The 16,382-nt window shown below is 48.6% G+C and overlaps 1 protein-coding gene across 4 annotated transcripts in view; it reads right to left on the bottom strand.

Annotated features, from left to right (window-relative positions):
* LOC105495709 (myosin XVIIIB) overlaps positions 1–16,382 on the bottom strand; it is a 300,538-nt gene that overhangs the window by 76,679 nt on the left and 207,477 nt on the right. For all 4 annotated transcript variants that reach the window (XM_071080310.1, XM_071080312.1, XM_071080311.1 and 1 more), the window contains exons 35-39: positions 10,970–11,083; positions 9,434–9,550; positions 6,447–6,530; positions 4,476–4,613; positions 1,525–1,710 (exon numbers count right to left, since the gene is read on the bottom strand). In XM_071080310.1, the coding sequence (XP_070936411.1) occupies positions 1,525–1,710; positions 4,476–4,613; positions 6,447–6,530; positions 9,434–9,550; positions 10,970–11,083 (639 nt within the window). The remainder of the gene's footprint in view (positions 1–1,524; positions 1,711–4,475; positions 4,614–6,446; positions 6,531–9,433; positions 9,551–10,969; positions 11,084–16,382) is intronic.

Below are 16,382 nucleotides of genomic sequence, written 5' to 3'. Positions count from 1 at the left end.
TGAGAGACAGTGGCCCAAGACATATTAATATATGTGCTGCAGGAAGAACAAGTTGGTGAGACCTCTCACAACACCAGAGTGGACAATGCAGGAAGGAGAAAACCAGTGTAATTTAGAGACCTCTGGGCCAAGCCTTGGCATATTGTGGGCTGTCTCTAGAAGGCTGGATGATGGTAGGCAATGGGGGTGCCAGACACCCCCCAGGTCACAGAATCAGAAATCTGGAACCTTAGTGATATCTGGCCCCATGGAGAAAAGGTGGAACAGACACTCTTAGATGCTCTGTGACCTGTGCAGTTCTTCTTAGAACACACTGAATGATGGAGAAACCTTCCCATTAGGCAGGAAACAAATTTTAAAATGTTCCTTGGGGCTGGGTGCAGTGGTTCATACTTGTAATCCTAGCACTTTGGGAGGCCGAAGTGGGCAGATTGCCTGAGCTCAAGAGTTTGAGACCAGCCTGGACATCATAGTGAAACCCTGTCTACTACAATACAAAAAATTAGCCGGACATGGTGGCTCACACCTGTAGTCCCAGCTACTCAGGAAGCTGAGCCATGAAAATCGCTTGAACCTGGGAGGTGGAGATTGCAGTGAGCTGAGATCACGCCACTGCACCCCAGCCTGGGCAACAGTGCAAGACTGTCTCCAGAAAAATAAAATAAAATAAAAATAAATGTTCCTTGGTCCATCCTGGAGGCAAAGTATGAGTTAGTGACTAAAAGTAGAGACTACATTGTTAGGCAGCCCTGGGTTCAAATTCTTACTCCTGTGTGACCCTGGGCAAGCAAACGTACCATTCGGAACCTCAGTTTGGCAAGTTGATATCGCCACGCATCAGTTTCCCCACCTTTTTAATGGACATCAAGACAGCACCTACCTCACAGTTCTGAAATGAGGATTTAGATGAGAAATGCTTCCTTCAGAACCTGGCAGGGAGCAAATACTTCACACATGGTGGCTTGAATCATCATTTGTATCTTTTATTTTTGTTGTTGCTACTAACAGCCCAGAAACAGCTCTATGTTTACCAGATATGGCCTTAGACTAGTCATCTCCCCTTTTGGAAGGCTCGGTTTGTCCTCATCTGTGAAATGGGGGCAATAAATCTGACTTCACAGGGCTGACATGAGGATTATAGGATATTATGGATGTTGAGACCCAGTGAAAGATAGGCCGTTAATAAACACCGGTTCTTTCCTCTTTTGTACGAGGCCTTCCTACCATTGGAGTGGAATGAATGGAGCAGGAAAAGAAAGTCTGGGATCTGATATATAAGTGAATTTGGCGGCCATCCGGCAGCAATGAATGCCATTGGTCCACTTTGGGCCCACCCCCAGGGTTTGCAGCCAATGACAGTGTTGTCTCAGCCCACTCCCCTTCTGGTTTCCCCTGGCTTCCGGCACACTCCAGAGGCCTAGGACCCAAACCCATGAGTCTCCCATTCAGAAGTCTTGAAAAGGGGGGCTGTACCCCATTGCAAACCCTCAGTTGCTAAGAGCCCGCGATGGGGACAGAACTCACCAGCTCCATGCACCGCCGGCTGGCCTCCGCCTCCCGCTGCACCAGCTCTTCCATGTCGGCCTTCAGCTCCTCCAGCCGCCGCTGGTAGTACTGGCTGCTCTCCCGCTGCTGGGACTCCGACGTGGCCGCCTGTGAAAGCTCCTCCCCCATCTTGATCAGGCTGTCCCGAAGTCGGATCACCAGGACCTGGGAGGGGCAGAGACACATGCCCACCTTGAAGTTGGAGGCCAGGGGTATGAAACAAGGGAGCCTAAGGAAGAGAAATCCTTTGCCGAGTTTCCTGTGTTTTTATAATCGGGATAAGAATGCTGATGTCTGCTACAAAAATGAAGAATTAACAACATGCAAAAAATGACAGTCGGGTGCAGTGCTCACACCTGTAATCCCAGCACTTTGGGAGGCCAAGGTGGGTGGATTACCTGAGGTCAGGAATCAGAGACCAGCCTGGTCAACATGGTGAAACCCCTTCTCTACAAAAAAATACAAAAATTAGCCGGGCGTGGTGGCGCATGCCTATAATCCCTGCCACTTGGGAGGCTGAGGCATGAGAATTGCTTGAACTGGGGAAGTGGAGGTTGCAACGAGCCAAGATTGTGCCACTGCACTCCAGCCTGGGTGACAGAGAGAAACCCCGTCTCGAATAAATAAATAAATAAATAAATAAATAAATAAATAAATAAAATAAATAACTGCTATTCTGAGAGGCAGTGTAGCATATTTACGAGAACCCTCGCCCCCAAGACCCTCTGGGTTCAAATCCCACCTCTGCCTCTCGCTGGCTGTGTGACCTTGGGCATGTTATTGAGCCCCTCTGAGAGACAGGGATGATGATAGTACCTGTGCCCCAGGGACGCTGTCAGAATCTAATTTCTTGGTACGCAGAAGGCTTGGGTGCCTGGCACATAGGATGTGCCAGATAAGGGTTGGGGATTATTAATTTTTTTTTTTTTTCCAGCAGCTCCTATTTATCTCGAGGGACTGAGGCAATGAAGAGAGAACTCTGCTGAGGTCAAAAATCTTTCCCCCACATGTGTTTTTGTTTCCTGATTTATAAAATGAGGGTGTTTAGGTAATCTCTCATGACGCTCAGCCCTACTATTTTATGACATTTTTCCTTTCCTGGTGGCCGGGGGGGTGGGGAATCCTTGAGGACACAATGAAACAATAGAGGGAAAAGCGCTTTGGCCATCATGAGTGCCACACAAAACAAACCCAAGGACTGTTCTGCAGAATTCATTAGTTGGCCAACAAGCCCGGAACCAATCGATCCTGATGGGCAAATACTCTAGTGTTGACATAAGACGAGGCCCACATGAATATTTCAAGCCCCTGCTAAGGACTCGGAGCCCCTTTTCTGCAGCCACAGGCAGTGGGGATGACAGCCTGCAGATCAGACACCGGATAATAACCTGAAAGAAACGCTTTCCTATTCAGTTCACCTCTCAAATGAAGTTCAGCAACAATTCCAAGAACAGCAGGAAGACTGGAAGGAGTTCTCAAACTGTGCCTTTGAGGTACCCCATCTCAACACCTCAAAGACCCAGGATTCTACTAAATTCAAATCATGGCGGCAGAGGGGAAAATTGAATTTGGAGATAGAATCTTTCCATTTGAAGTTTTCCCACACTCATTTTCTTTTCTCCTCTGCTATCATTTCACTATGCTAGAACCACGTTTTAAAATGGCATATGATATAGCCCAACTTTACATATTTAATCATTTAAAATATAGTAGATCAAAGTTTCATGGTGATTTGCAGAGACAGTCAGACCTTGAGGAATTTCTGGGAACCAATGAGGGTCAAAGCAAAGAAGAATTTCTGTGTTCTTCATCCATAGCAGCCTTACTGGAGACCAAATGTCCCTAGGGAGATCAGGGGGAAATGTTTCAGAATGAGGAATGCAGCCTTACAACCGTCTAGACACACTGTCTTACTGTGGTGAAGCCAGCTGGCTGCGGAGAAATTGGAACCTGTAACCAGGAGGAAGTGAAGGTCAGGTGTCAATCTACCTTATCCCACGCACTGCCTGGCTTTATCTTGAGCAAGTCACTTGACCTCTCTGGGGTCATCTTCTCATCAGATAAGGCTTATCCTACCTGCCTCACAGGACTGTATGAAACATCAAGTGGAGTGACTGATGTGAAAGTATTTTGACAATGGTGATGTCTTCTGTAAATGTCCCATGTCATTGGCCTACAGAGCTGAAGAAGTAAACACCTGTGTTCCCAGCTCAAGGGTAATGTGAATGTAATCACTGAACCCCACCCCAGCCCATCCAAGCCTTACCTGTCCTTCAAGGTTCAGCATTAATGCCACCTCCTCCCAGAAGCCTTCCTGATTCCTGAGTCTTGAAAAGATCTCTATCCTCTAAACATCACAGCGCTCTCGCCATATTACAGATATTTATATACATATCTTACCCACATTGCTTACAAAGATATATGCTTCTGAAAGCAGATCTGTGTCATACATCTGTCTTCTGTGCACCCTAAAACAGGGCCTAGCACACACTGGGTGCAAAATAAATTTCTGTTCAAAATGAGTATTGGGCATGTAAGTGGTTGAGTAGGTGGATGGAGGTAGGAAGAACTGGATCAATCATAAAAGAATGGGCAGACAGAGGGGTTGAGGGCTAAAGAAAAAATAATAGAGGAAGAGAAGAAAAAGTGAAGGGGAAAGGAAGAACAAATGCAAGGGAGGATGGATGAATGGACCCATGATTGTGGAAGGAGAAGGAGAGACATACGTGAGGATGGATAGGTAAATGGGTAGGTGGCTTGAGGGATGATGGTATGATGGAAGGAGGGAGTGAGTTTGGGTGAGGAGTGGATGAGTAATGTATATCTAGAAAAAGGCATGTGAGTAGAGAGGTGAATAGAAGGGTGGATGAAGCTTACACAAAAGCTCTCCCTGCTCTTGGCCCAAGCACTATTTATGTATCACTATGTACCTCAAATCTCTTAATCTGCACCTTCTGGAACTCCGTCTTGTTCTCCAGGTCACAGATGACCGCCTCCTGCCTGCTGACAATGGCTCGATCCACGGTGGACTGCTCCAGGTACTCGATGCGCATCTGAGCCACCTGCAGCTGTAGGTACAAGAGAGAAGTCTATTGGACACCTGTTGTCCCTGATACCAGGACAGAGACACATGCAGGACCCAGCCTGGGAGGGTGAGGGGAGCTCTTTACACCACCTCCTTCTCTGCTCAGGTGTGCTGCATGTTAAATGTCTGTACAAGCAAGAATTGCTGGGCCTCAATCTTGGGACCCTCACTGGACCCTCACACCAGACCCTGATACTGGGTCTCAGGTGCTGGGAGATGATGCTTCTTATGTCTTCAGAATTGAAAACAAGACTTTTAATCGGTGCTTCCCTTGTCTCCTTTCCTGCTCTGATAAAGGAGCAAAGCTAGTCTGTGAGCAAGAAGCTACGGCATCAAAAAGATAAAGCACGGGTGGGTTTGAGAGCCAGGTTTCTTCCTGGTGTGTGAGTCTGGGAAAGTCAGTTCCTTTCCTTGAGCCTCAGTTTCTTCATTTTTCTTGGGAGGATTAGAGGAGATTAGTGACTGGCACATACTAAGCGGCTAGCAAATGGCCACTGCTGCTATTCCATTTGTTGTGCGTGTTGGTACTCAGCACCTATAGGAAATTGCTTGAGACCTGGTCACTCTAGCAGTCACTTTAAGCAGGCACATGCAAGGCTTCTAGAAGAGCTTTGAAACTTTCATGGATAATAGCAACCCTCTAGGTAATGACAGAAACCCAGAGATATTTGGAGGGACCATGACTTCAAAGGAAGATTTCACAGAGGATCATGATCCTGTCTTGCACAGACCATCTCTTTGTTCTTGGAGCCATTTCTCAGAGGGAGAAAATTCTGCACTGCATGGCTGAGTCTCAGTGCATGGAGCATGCCTGGATCCAGCACAAGAACAGGCAAGAGTAAATAAGTGTGAGTCTGCGTGCATGTGTCTGTCTCTCTAGGGAGCGGTCTCAATGTGCCTGGCACACAACTGGAATTGAGTGAGTATCTGAATGAATTGATGAATAAAAGAATGAAGGAAACAGTTTCCAGGAGCCAAAGTGTAAGTAAGTGTCCAGGGAAAATCCCTCTCTTCATCCCTGTGATGGTTAATACTGAGTGTCAACTTCATTCCGTTGAAGGATACAAAGTATTGATCCTGGGTGTGTCTGTGAGGCTGTTGCCAAAAGAGATTAACATCTGAGTCAGTGGGGTGGAGAAGGCAGATCCACCCTTAATCTGGTGGGCACCATCTAATCAGCTTCTAGTGAATATAAAGCAGGCAGGAAAATGTGAAACAGGAGATGGGCCTTAGCCTCCTAGCCTACATCTTTCTCCCGTGCTGGATGCTTCCTGCCTTCAAACATCGGACTCCAAGTTCTTCAGTTATGGGACTCGGACGGGCTCTCCTTGCTCCTCAGCTTGCAGACGGCCCATTGTGGAACCTTGTGATCGTGTAAATTAATACTTAGTATATTCCACAGCCAGGCCCAGTGGCTCACACCTATAATCCCAGCACTTTGGGAGACTGAGGAGGGCAGTTCACCTGAGGTCAGGAGTTAGAAACCAGCCTGACCAACATGGCAGAACCCCATCTCTACTAAAAATACAAAAATTAGCCAGGCGTGGTGGCGGGCACCTGTAATCCCAGCTACTCGGGAGGCTGAGGTGGGAGAATCGCTTGAACCTGGCAGGCAGAGGTTGCAGTGAGCCAGGATCACGCCACTTCACTCTAGCCTGGGCGACAGAGTGAGACTCTGTCTCAAAAGTAAACAAACAAACAAACAAACAATAAACTCATATATATATACACACACACACACACACACATCCTATTCGTTCTGTCCCTCTAAGAAAACCCTGACCAATACAAGTATAGGATGGCTCTGAGCACATACTTGTTCTTGAAGCTTGTGCTTCTCCTTCTTGGCTTCCTCCAGCTGCAGCTGCAGTTCTTGGATCTGCCCAATGTCAGCAGCAGACTGGTGAGACAAAAAAAAAAAATGTATATATATCACCCTGAGACCACAAGCCTTGCTGGGAAACCACCCCTGAAAATCCCTACTTTCCCCACCCACAGATGTCTACATCTCTGAGCTTCTATGATAATAGCTGTCTCCCAAAAATTACCTCTCACATCCTCCTCACCATCTTTCATTTCAATGTTCGCTGAGTCACTCCAATTATATAAGCCTCTGGATTTGGTCAACTGTCCAGCATTTTATTATACACGCCTGAGAATCCAGACAGAAGTGGGCTGGCCATGGCACTAGGACCAGATTCCAAGGGATGAGAGCTACTCGGCGGGTCAGGTAAGTGAGGTTCTAGACCTGGACCCTGGTCTTAGCAATCTACAGATCTGCACCTCAATCTCTGCATCCATAAAATGGACCCATAGCCTCTGCTGGGCTTTTCTGTATTGGGTTTGTTCAGAGACTAAATGAAGCAGTGGGCCGGGCGCGGTGGCTCAAGCCTGTAATCCCAGCACTTTGGGAGGCCAAGACGGGCGGATCACGAGGTCAGGAGTTTGAGACCATCCTGGCTAACACGGTGAAACCCCGTCTCTACTAAAAAATACAAAAAACTAGCCGGGCGAGGTGGTGGGCGCCTGTAGTCCCGGCTACTCGGGAGGCTGAGGCAGGAGAATGGCGTAAAAACCCGGGAGGCGGAGCTTGCAGTGAGCTGAGATCCGGCCACTGCACTCCACCCTGGGTGACATAGCGAGACTCTGTCTCAAAAAAAAAAAAAAAAAAAAATGAAGCAGTGGAGAGTAAAGGTTTTTTAAATGGAGCCAACTGCTGAGCTTCATTACCTCTGAAGAGAGGAATTCTAGAGGGTAGAAGCACCTCTTTACTTTCTATTTCTTGTGTCTTTATTATTTAAATTATTTATTATGGGCATAGGTATATAGTGCCTTCGTAACTTAACAGATACACCTCTCTTTGGGGCAAAAATATGGGTGATTCGCAAGTGTAGACAGTGGCATAGACTATTTTGTGGTTGTTACCATGTGGATGATATCACCAATTATTTTGCTATTATTATTCTTTGTCCAGCAGAAACCCCTTCAGATCCCACCTCTGTCAGATGCATTTAGAGCGCAGCAGGTATTTCCCCCTGGATCTCCTCTGGAAGGGGTATTGCAAGGAAGACATTGCTCTTGGAGGGAGCTGTTCTTCCCCTTATGCAGTCATTATGTGGAGATCCACTGGGGATTCCACATCACATCCCTCAGCTTCACCCCAAAGCTTCTGTTCCACCCATGCTGCCCTCATGTCTCCTGATCATCTCCCAAGAGCGTCCATCCACTCCTCCTCATCTTAACTCCATCTACCAGGCTGGAGTTGTCCTTCCCCTGGACACGTTCAGCTTTCATTTATTCAACGGCGATTCACTGAGCACCTCCAGGCCAGACGCTCTCCTTGGCTCCGAATACAGCACTGGACAAGGCAGAGGAGGGTCCTGCCTTTATGGAGCTGACAGTCTGGGGCGGCATGCTGGCTGGTCCTCTCCAACTGCTCTTGCCCCTGAAAAGCTTGCCAATTGATTCCCTTCAACCATAAAATAAAACCCAACCTCATAACAGCCTCTAAGACCCTGATCTGATTCTCTTCTTTCACTGAGCCTGTCTTGTGCCACATTGTCCTCACTGGCCTCCTTTCAGTCTCTCCAATGCACTATCACAGGCCCTTTGTATGTTCTATTTCCTCTGCTTGGAAGGCACCCCCAATCCCCAGTGTCCCACTCCAATCTAAGCAACTCTTGCTCTTTGTTCAGATCTCCATCCAAATGACACCTGCTCTGGGAAGCCTTTCCTGACTCCCAACCTAGGTCACGATTTGCAGAATTGTGTTCATTTTCTTTCTGGACTCTTGGTTCAGTTTGCAAGTCTCCCCTCTGCTCTGGGTGACCATATGATAAGGTCTTCCCAGTCCACTAAACTGTGAGGTACATGAAGGTGGGAATGCGATGTGCTTTTGATCACCACAATATATTTAGCATTTTTCACAGTGCCTAATACATGGCAAGGATTCAGTAAATATTGAATAAATAGATATAAAGATAGGAATAAAGAAAGAAAGCAAGAGGGGGAAAGAAGAAAGAAAAAAGAGAAAGGGAAGGAAGGAAGGAAGGAAGGAAGGAAGGAAGGAAGGAAGGAAGAAGGGAGGGAGGGAGGGAGGGAAAGGAGAGAAGGAAAGGAAGGGAGGGAAGGGAGGGAAGGAAGGGAAGGAAGGAAGGAAAAAGAAAAGCAAGAAAAGAAAGCAAAGGAAAGAAAAGAAAGAGAGAGAGAAAAGAAAAGAAAATGGTGGTTGGATAGGTGAATAAATGGGTACGTGGGTGGTAGGATGGATTAATGGATAAATGAATGGAAAGATGGATGGATGAATGGATAGATGGATAAATGGCTGGATGGAGAGACGGATGGGTGGTTGGGTGGATGGGTGAATGATTGGATGGGTGGATGATTGGATGGATGGAAGGATGGATGGATGGATGGATGGATGGATGGATGGATGGATGGATGGATGGATGGATGATGGACAGATGGATAGGGGAGTGGGTGAATGAGTAGATGGATGGAAAGTGAATGGGTGAATTGATGAGTAGATTAATGGTCGATGGGTGGGTGGATGGGCAGATAGAGGCATGGATAAATCCAAATCTTTCTTGGTGGACATGTCCTCCAGAGATGCACACACCATCTAAAGGTGACATTGTCCTCCATTAGGACCACAGGAAATGTACAATTCCTATCTATCTCTGTGCACTTATCCCTCCAAGATGTTAAGATGAGGGAGCAGTCCAATCATATCACCTTCTCAACATTCCCCATTCACCCCACCCCAAGTCCCTGAGCTTCTTCCACCAAGGTCCCATTCACTACCTGAGCAATGAGGTCCTTGTGCTTCTGCATCAGCTCATTCAGGTCATCCTGGTCCTCATCAATGCGCTTCAGGAGGTCTGTCTTTTCAAACTGCAGCCTGTACAGCTGCTCATCCACCTGGGAGAGGCAGGTCAGTGGTCAAGGCAAGGTGGGAGGGTGAGGGATGGGCAGCAGGGTCCAGAGGAAGAGTAAAGAGGGGCTTGCCTATGGGTGTGTGAGGTGAGTGACCATCGATGTTTAAGAGTGGCTGTGGTTACCAATGCATGTGGTAGGTGTAACAGCTTGGGCGTGTTTGTGTGTGTGTATACTAGGTATTGCATGTGACTATGAATTCAGGGTATATGTGTGTATGAATTTATGTCTGTGCAGTCCCACTTGGGAACCTATGTGTGCACATTTTAAATAGGCATAGTACATATATGAAAATGCAAACCACGGCACTCTCCCTGAGAACAGGGACTTTGTTCTGTTCACAGATATAACCTCAGCAGCCAGCACCAGGCCTGTCCTATAACAGGTGCTCAATAAATATGTATTAGATGGATGAATAAACTTGGAGGCATAGGTTACCTATAAGGAGGGCATTTATTTTGTATGTGTGCCTGGTGATCGCATATGAATATGTACATTCATTCCTGTGTATACACATGTGCACATGTACGTGTATGTGTGTGTATGAATGCTTGTAGGCAAGTTCCAACAAAATAAGGGATAAAAAGGCCCACAGAGGTCTTGAGATAAGCATTTGCCTATAAAACTCTATACCTAAACTTTAGGGTTTTATACATTGAGTATAAATCTAAGCCAACCCCGTACACCCAGACAAGGGACTTGGAAACCTACATCCAATTTTCACCAAAATAATAAATCGACAATATATGTCCATGTGTCCCCATTCAGGGGTGAGCACGGGTAGTTCTATAATAAATGGCTGAAATCTTCGCCTGGTAATGAGCCTAAGTGGGCCAAGAGATGCCCTTGTCTCCACTTACTAGAGGGGACATGCAGTAGCCCCACAATAAGGACCAAGTTCCAGCTCATGATGGTGAGCACACAGTAGGACCACAGCAGATATCTGAGAACCGCTTAGAGTGGCGAGCAGGGTGGGCACACAGTATACACCTGTGTTCCCACACTGGGTACTGAGCAAATAGCAAGCTCACATCAGATGCACATTCACAGCACTGAGCACCCATTCTGTCCAAACAGACTTCCTTGCTTATCATGGCAGATGGGAGCACACAGTTGAGCCTCATCAATGCCTCATATCTTTATAATGCTCAGCTTACAGTAGGATGCCTGCACATTCAGAACGCTGAGCACCTAGTAGGTCTACAATAAGTCCCCCTGTCCCTGTCACAGAGCTGAGCACACAAGAGGCCTACAATGGATGTCTGTGCCTCCAAGGTGCTACCCGGTAGGTTTACAACAAATGTCCTTGTACTTCCTATAGTGCTGAGCGCACACTAGGCCCACACTGGCTCCCAGAGGCCTATGGTGGCCCAGGTCCCTGCAGCTGCAGGAAGGGACAGGTACCAGGCTCTTGTTCCGTGTCATGTTCTCTAGCTCGCTGTGCATACTCTCCAGGTCCGCCGTGAGCACCTTTTGGGTCTTCAAGGCCTCCTCACACTTGGCTTCACTCTGCTCCAGCTGGACCAGGCAAGAGGTGGAGAAGAGAAGAAAAGAACATGAGAAGGTAAGAGATGAGGGGAAGGGAGGTGGGGAGGAGAGGGGAGGTGAGGGGGGAGGGGAGGGAGAAGGGGAAGGGGAGGGGAGGGCAAGGGAAAGCAGAGGGGAGGGGAGGGGAGGGTAGGGGAGGGGAGATGAGGAGAGAGGAGAGGCCTCCTCATGAGGCTGCCTCCTTGAATGTCCTTCCCCTCTAGCTCAGCCCAGCCCCTTCCAGGCAGGGGATTAATTTACAGGCGACCCTCATGTCTTCACAACTATTCATCAACCCACACCCGGGGGAAAGCAAATAAATTTGCATTTGAAGCAGCCAGGTTCTGAGCCCACTCACAACGTCACCCCTGGTGCATCGCCAGGAGCTATTCCTCAGTCCCATTCAGCAAATCCTTGCTGACGCCCACTCAGTGTCAGGCACTGGACATACAGGGAACAATCAAGCCGGCCCCTGCCCTCTCAGTGGGAGACAGGCAAGAACCGCTGACAACCTCTTTGTGCAGTAGAGGGAAGCGGGGGACACCGGCACAGTGGAAACGCAGGATGGGAATCAAGGGAGGCTTCCTGGAGGAGGTGGTTTGAAGGCCTATGGGAACCAGCCAAGTGGAAGTTTCTTAACCAGGGTTCAGGGTTAAAAGTGGGTCCACAGACCCCCTTTAAAATGGTATGCAAAATATTCTGCATGTGAGCATTTAGCATTTTCCTGGGTTCACAGCTTTCACTAGAAGGCTGACAGCCACCGACTTAGATAAAGCTCTCTCAGGGCCGGGCGCGGTGGCTCAAGCCTGTAATCCCAGCACTTTGGGAGGCCGAGACGGGCGGATCACTAGGTCAGGAGATCGAGACCATCCTGGCTAACACGGCGAAACCCCGTCTCTACTAAAAACACAAAAAAAAATTAGCCGGGCGAGGTGGCGGCGCCTGTGGTCCCAGCTACTCGGGAGGCTGAGGCAGGAGAATGGCGGGAACCCAGGAGGCGGAGCTTGCAGTGAGCTGAGATCTGGCCACTGCACTCCAGCCTGGGTGACAGAGCGAGACTCCGTCTCAAAAAAAAAAAAAAAAAAAAAAAAAAGCTCTCTCTCACACTTTTCTTTCTCGCTTTTCCTCCCACCTGCACACAGTAGGCCTCCTATCCTAGCAAAGTGGAGTCATCAAGATTCATCCAATTACGTATGTACATGGCCCCAGGTGACTGACATGCCTCACTGGAGAAAGCCATATTCATGAACATACCCTAAATCCATTCTGCAACTGGCAGCTGCCTCTTCTGAACTCAAACTCAGCCTTTTTTTTTTTTTTTTTTTGAGACAGAGTCTTGCTCTGTCGCCCAGGCTGGAGTTCAGTGGTGCGATCTCGGCTCACTGCAACCTCCACCTCCCGGGTTCCAGTGATTCTCCTGTCTTAGCCTCTGGAGTAGCTGGGACTACAGACGCCCGCCACGATGCATGGCTCATTTTTGTGTTTTTTAGTAGAGACAGGGTTTCACCATATTGGCCAGGCTGGTCTTGAACTCCTGACTTTGTGATCTGCCTGCCTCGGCCTCCCAAAGTGCTGGGATTACAGGTGTGAGTCACCACACCCGGCCTAACTCAGGTCATTTATCATGTTCAGCTCACAGCAGGATGCCTGCACATTCAGAGTGCTGAACATTTAGGAGGTCTACAATAAGTCCCGTCGGCCCTCTTATCCCCCTTTTCTGTATCTCTGAACAGAAAACACTCTTAGAAATCACCTAAGGTCAACATTCGGGGCTCAGAGAGGGATGGGCCATAACTCACAAAACCCCCTTTTCCAGCCCCTGAGAACAATATATTCCTGCAGTTGGGCCCAGCAAAAGAGGGCTGGGGGTCCATTTCACTCGGCAAAATGGGAGGGATTGAGACACACTGAGAAATGGATGTAGAGCAAGGGAAGGTAATTGGCCTTGTTAGAGCATAATGGACAGAGGAAGTGAGATGTCAGGCCTGGTCTTATTTTCCAGCAGGTGACTCAAGTGCCTCTGCCATGGCTAGGAGGTGGGTGATAGGGCTCCCCTGAAGGCAAGCAGGGCAAAGCCAGACCCTCTTTTAAGCAGAAGTCAGAGGACTTATGAAGGAGAAGCATTTAAGCTAAGACCTAAAAGATGCAAAGGAAGGGCCGGTCGCAGTGGCTCATGCCTGTCATCCCAGCACTGTGGGAGGTCGAGAGGGCGGATCAACTGAGGTCAGGAGTTCAAGACCAGCCTGACCAACATGGTGAATGAAACCCCATCTCTATTAAAAATACAAAAAAATTAACCGGGTATGGTGGTACATGCCTGTAATCCCAGCTACTTGGGAGGCTGAGGCAGGAGAATTGTTTGAACCCAGGAGGCGGAGGTTGCAGTGAGCCGAGATCGCACCATTGCATTCCAGCCTGGGTAACAAGACTGAAACTCTGTCTCAAAAAAAAAAAACAAAAAAACAAAACAAGATGCAAAGCAGATGGCCATGTGCAGAGTGCACTGGGCAGCAGCAATAGCAAGTACAAAGGCCCTGAGGCAGAGACAGGAACTAACGGTGGTGCTGAGGAACAGAAAGCTCACTAGTGCGGCCAGGCAGCTGTACAGAGAAGGAGAGGAGGGGGAGATGCTGAAGATGTGCACAGGGGTCACATCACTGAGGCTTGTGAGCTGGGCTGCAAAGCTTAGATTTTATTTCAGTCTGCCAGGAAGCCATGGATGGTTTCTAAGGAGGTAGGTGGCCTAATCTCCCTCTGGCTGCTGTGGGGAGGGTGGGACCAGATTGGAAATAGGATAGACAGTGAGACGGCCGCCATGGTCCTGCAGGAAGGAGGCAGTGGAGGTGCTCCAGCTGGGGCGGAAGGGGTGGAAGTGGAGAGAAATGGAAGAATCGGCACAGCGCAGTGTGCAAAGAACAAAAGGTCTGGGCGGCGGGAGCAGATGGGCCATCAAGGGAGATGATGTCAGATAACTAATGGTGGAAGAGGAGGCCTCACGCAGGGCCCCTCTGCCAGGCCAAGGAGCTGGGCTGGGAGCCAGGAGGCAAGAGAGAGTCATTGTAAATAAAGCAACAGGGCAAAGCAGAACACGATGACACAGTTCCCATCTGCCCAGCCCCTACTTCAGCAGAGGGTTTCAGCAGCATGATCCCGCCGGTCCTCAGAGCCCCCGGAGAAAGCAGGCTCTATTTTTATCCCCATTTTATAGATGGCATAATGGTGCATGATCCAGAAATGCTCTTGTTATGCCCAGACTGTCTGTTCCCCAAAGAAGACCACCAGAGTCCAGAGTCAAAGCCAAGCGGCAAGGATCTTTACTACAAGTTCGAACCTGGTCCCTCCTTTACACAGTATACAAGAGGGCCCCGATCAATGCGAGCGTTTGCTTTTTATAGCCCGAAAGTTGCAGGGGAACAAAGAAATTCTTTTGGCTCCCGCGCTTTCAGTAACCTTGAACGGCTGTCTCCTTATCGGAGACTTTCCAGGTGGTGTTTGTACTGGGCTCAGGGAGTTTGAGAGATATATGGCAGTATGTGGTGGGATGGGAGGATGGGATATGTTTGTACTAGGCTCAGGGAGTTTCGAGCCCAGGGGCTGAGGAATGTGCCCAGCTCCTTTCACTCTTTCCTTTCCCTTCTTTCCTTGGAGCAAGCAGAGAGAGGGATGACTTATCCCCAGACAGAGATGAACACAGACAGCAGTCAATGGAGACAGCTGCTGGCCTTCTTAGCTCATACTGGGCTGGAGATAGGATTATCTCGGCCTTGATGGTTTTGGCATTAGCCGCCCCACCTGCCACTGTTGCTTGGGGACCATGTTCACGGCACTGTGCTTTCTCTGCCTTGCTTCATGAAATCCCCACAGCACCTCTAGGAGAAAGGTGCCACCATTAGGACCTTTTGATAAAGGCGGACTCTGAGACACACAGAGGGGAAGTGACTTGTTCACCATCACAGAGCTGGTCTGTGGACAGCCTGCTTGCTCCAACACCAGAGGCCAAGCTCTTAACCACTGAGCTTCACCACCCCTCATAGAAAGCCACTCACTGGAAGGTCTGACCACACAGATAGAATGGATCCAAATAGAGAGAGAGCTCTGTTGCAGAGAAAACAGCTCAATGGTTTTGTGCTGTAACAGAAACCTCTTAGGCAGCAGCATCAGGAGAGCCTGGACTAGGTTGGGAGTCTGTAAAATGACAGAACACAGAGTTTGAGCAAATGTGGTGGAAATATGCATCATTCCTGGAACCTGCCAGGGATTAACACATTCATTCCGAAGGACAGAGGAAGGAAACCAACGTTACCAACACTCAGGGCCAGATTGCATTGTATGTGTGGTTCAGAGCTGGGGCACTGGAGCCAGACCCGTGGGAGTCTGCTTCTCCCAGCAACACCATCTTCCTATGCCTCAGTTTCCTTCTCTGTAAAATGGGAATGGTTCCATCATGAAATGCCTGCAGGATACATGGGTGAAAACATGTAAAGTGCTTACACAGCATCTGGCAGTGAGAAAACATTACAAAACGGTAACGATGGTCACTGTGGGCTCCTTTCAGAAGGGGGAATTTTAAACTCCATTTTAGAAAGAAAATGAAGCAGAAGCCAAAAGAAGGGGCCAAGTTTACACAGTCAGGATAAGCACGGCCTTGGCACTGACCATCTTAAGGAGGAATTTTGGCCTTCCTGTCCCACTGGGATGGGTAGAGGGAGGTCAGTGACCCAGAGGCACACAAGTCAAGCAGGTCTAGATTTTAATAGGATCTGGATGGGCCAGACCAGGAATCTCCCAGCCCAGCACCTCCACGGGGCAGGTCCTGGGCCGCTGCTGACAAGCTGTCTTCATGATGAGCTTTAAAAGATTCAATTTATTACATTTTAGGGAGCAGAAAGAAATACGGGGCCACCTCTGGCTGGTTTTCTATTATGGATGACCCAGCATAAGAAGAATTCACTGCACATTATTTTCATACGGAGGCTGTTTGACTGATGTTTTTATGAAGTCGGTGGCAAGTCATGTTAGGACGGAGATCAGATCCTTCAGCGGTACGACACTGGCCAGACACGCCTTTGAAAATGCCTTCCCCTGAGGAGCTCTGGGCAGAGCCGTCAGAGAGCAGTGGGGAGTAAAGGTGGCTGGGCTGACAGGCGACAGAGAAGAATTATTGACGTTCACTCTCCAACCCTTGTGGCCAGTGTGACAATGAGGACCTGAGGTGACAGCTGACACTTCCCATCTTTCGACTCCGAGTAACCATCACGTCCCCATGGACCAGGCCTTTCAGTGGTGGAAA

This window comes from Macaca nemestrina, chromosome 15 (genome assembly GCF_043159975.1).
Source record: "Macaca nemestrina isolate mMacNem1 chromosome 15, mMacNem.hap1, whole genome shotgun sequence".
NCBI classification, from domain to species: domain Eukaryota; kingdom Metazoa; phylum Chordata; class Mammalia; order Primates; family Cercopithecidae; genus Macaca; species Macaca nemestrina.
Note: the sequence above shows the minus strand (reverse complement) of the source record. Positions and strands in the feature narration are given on the sequence as shown.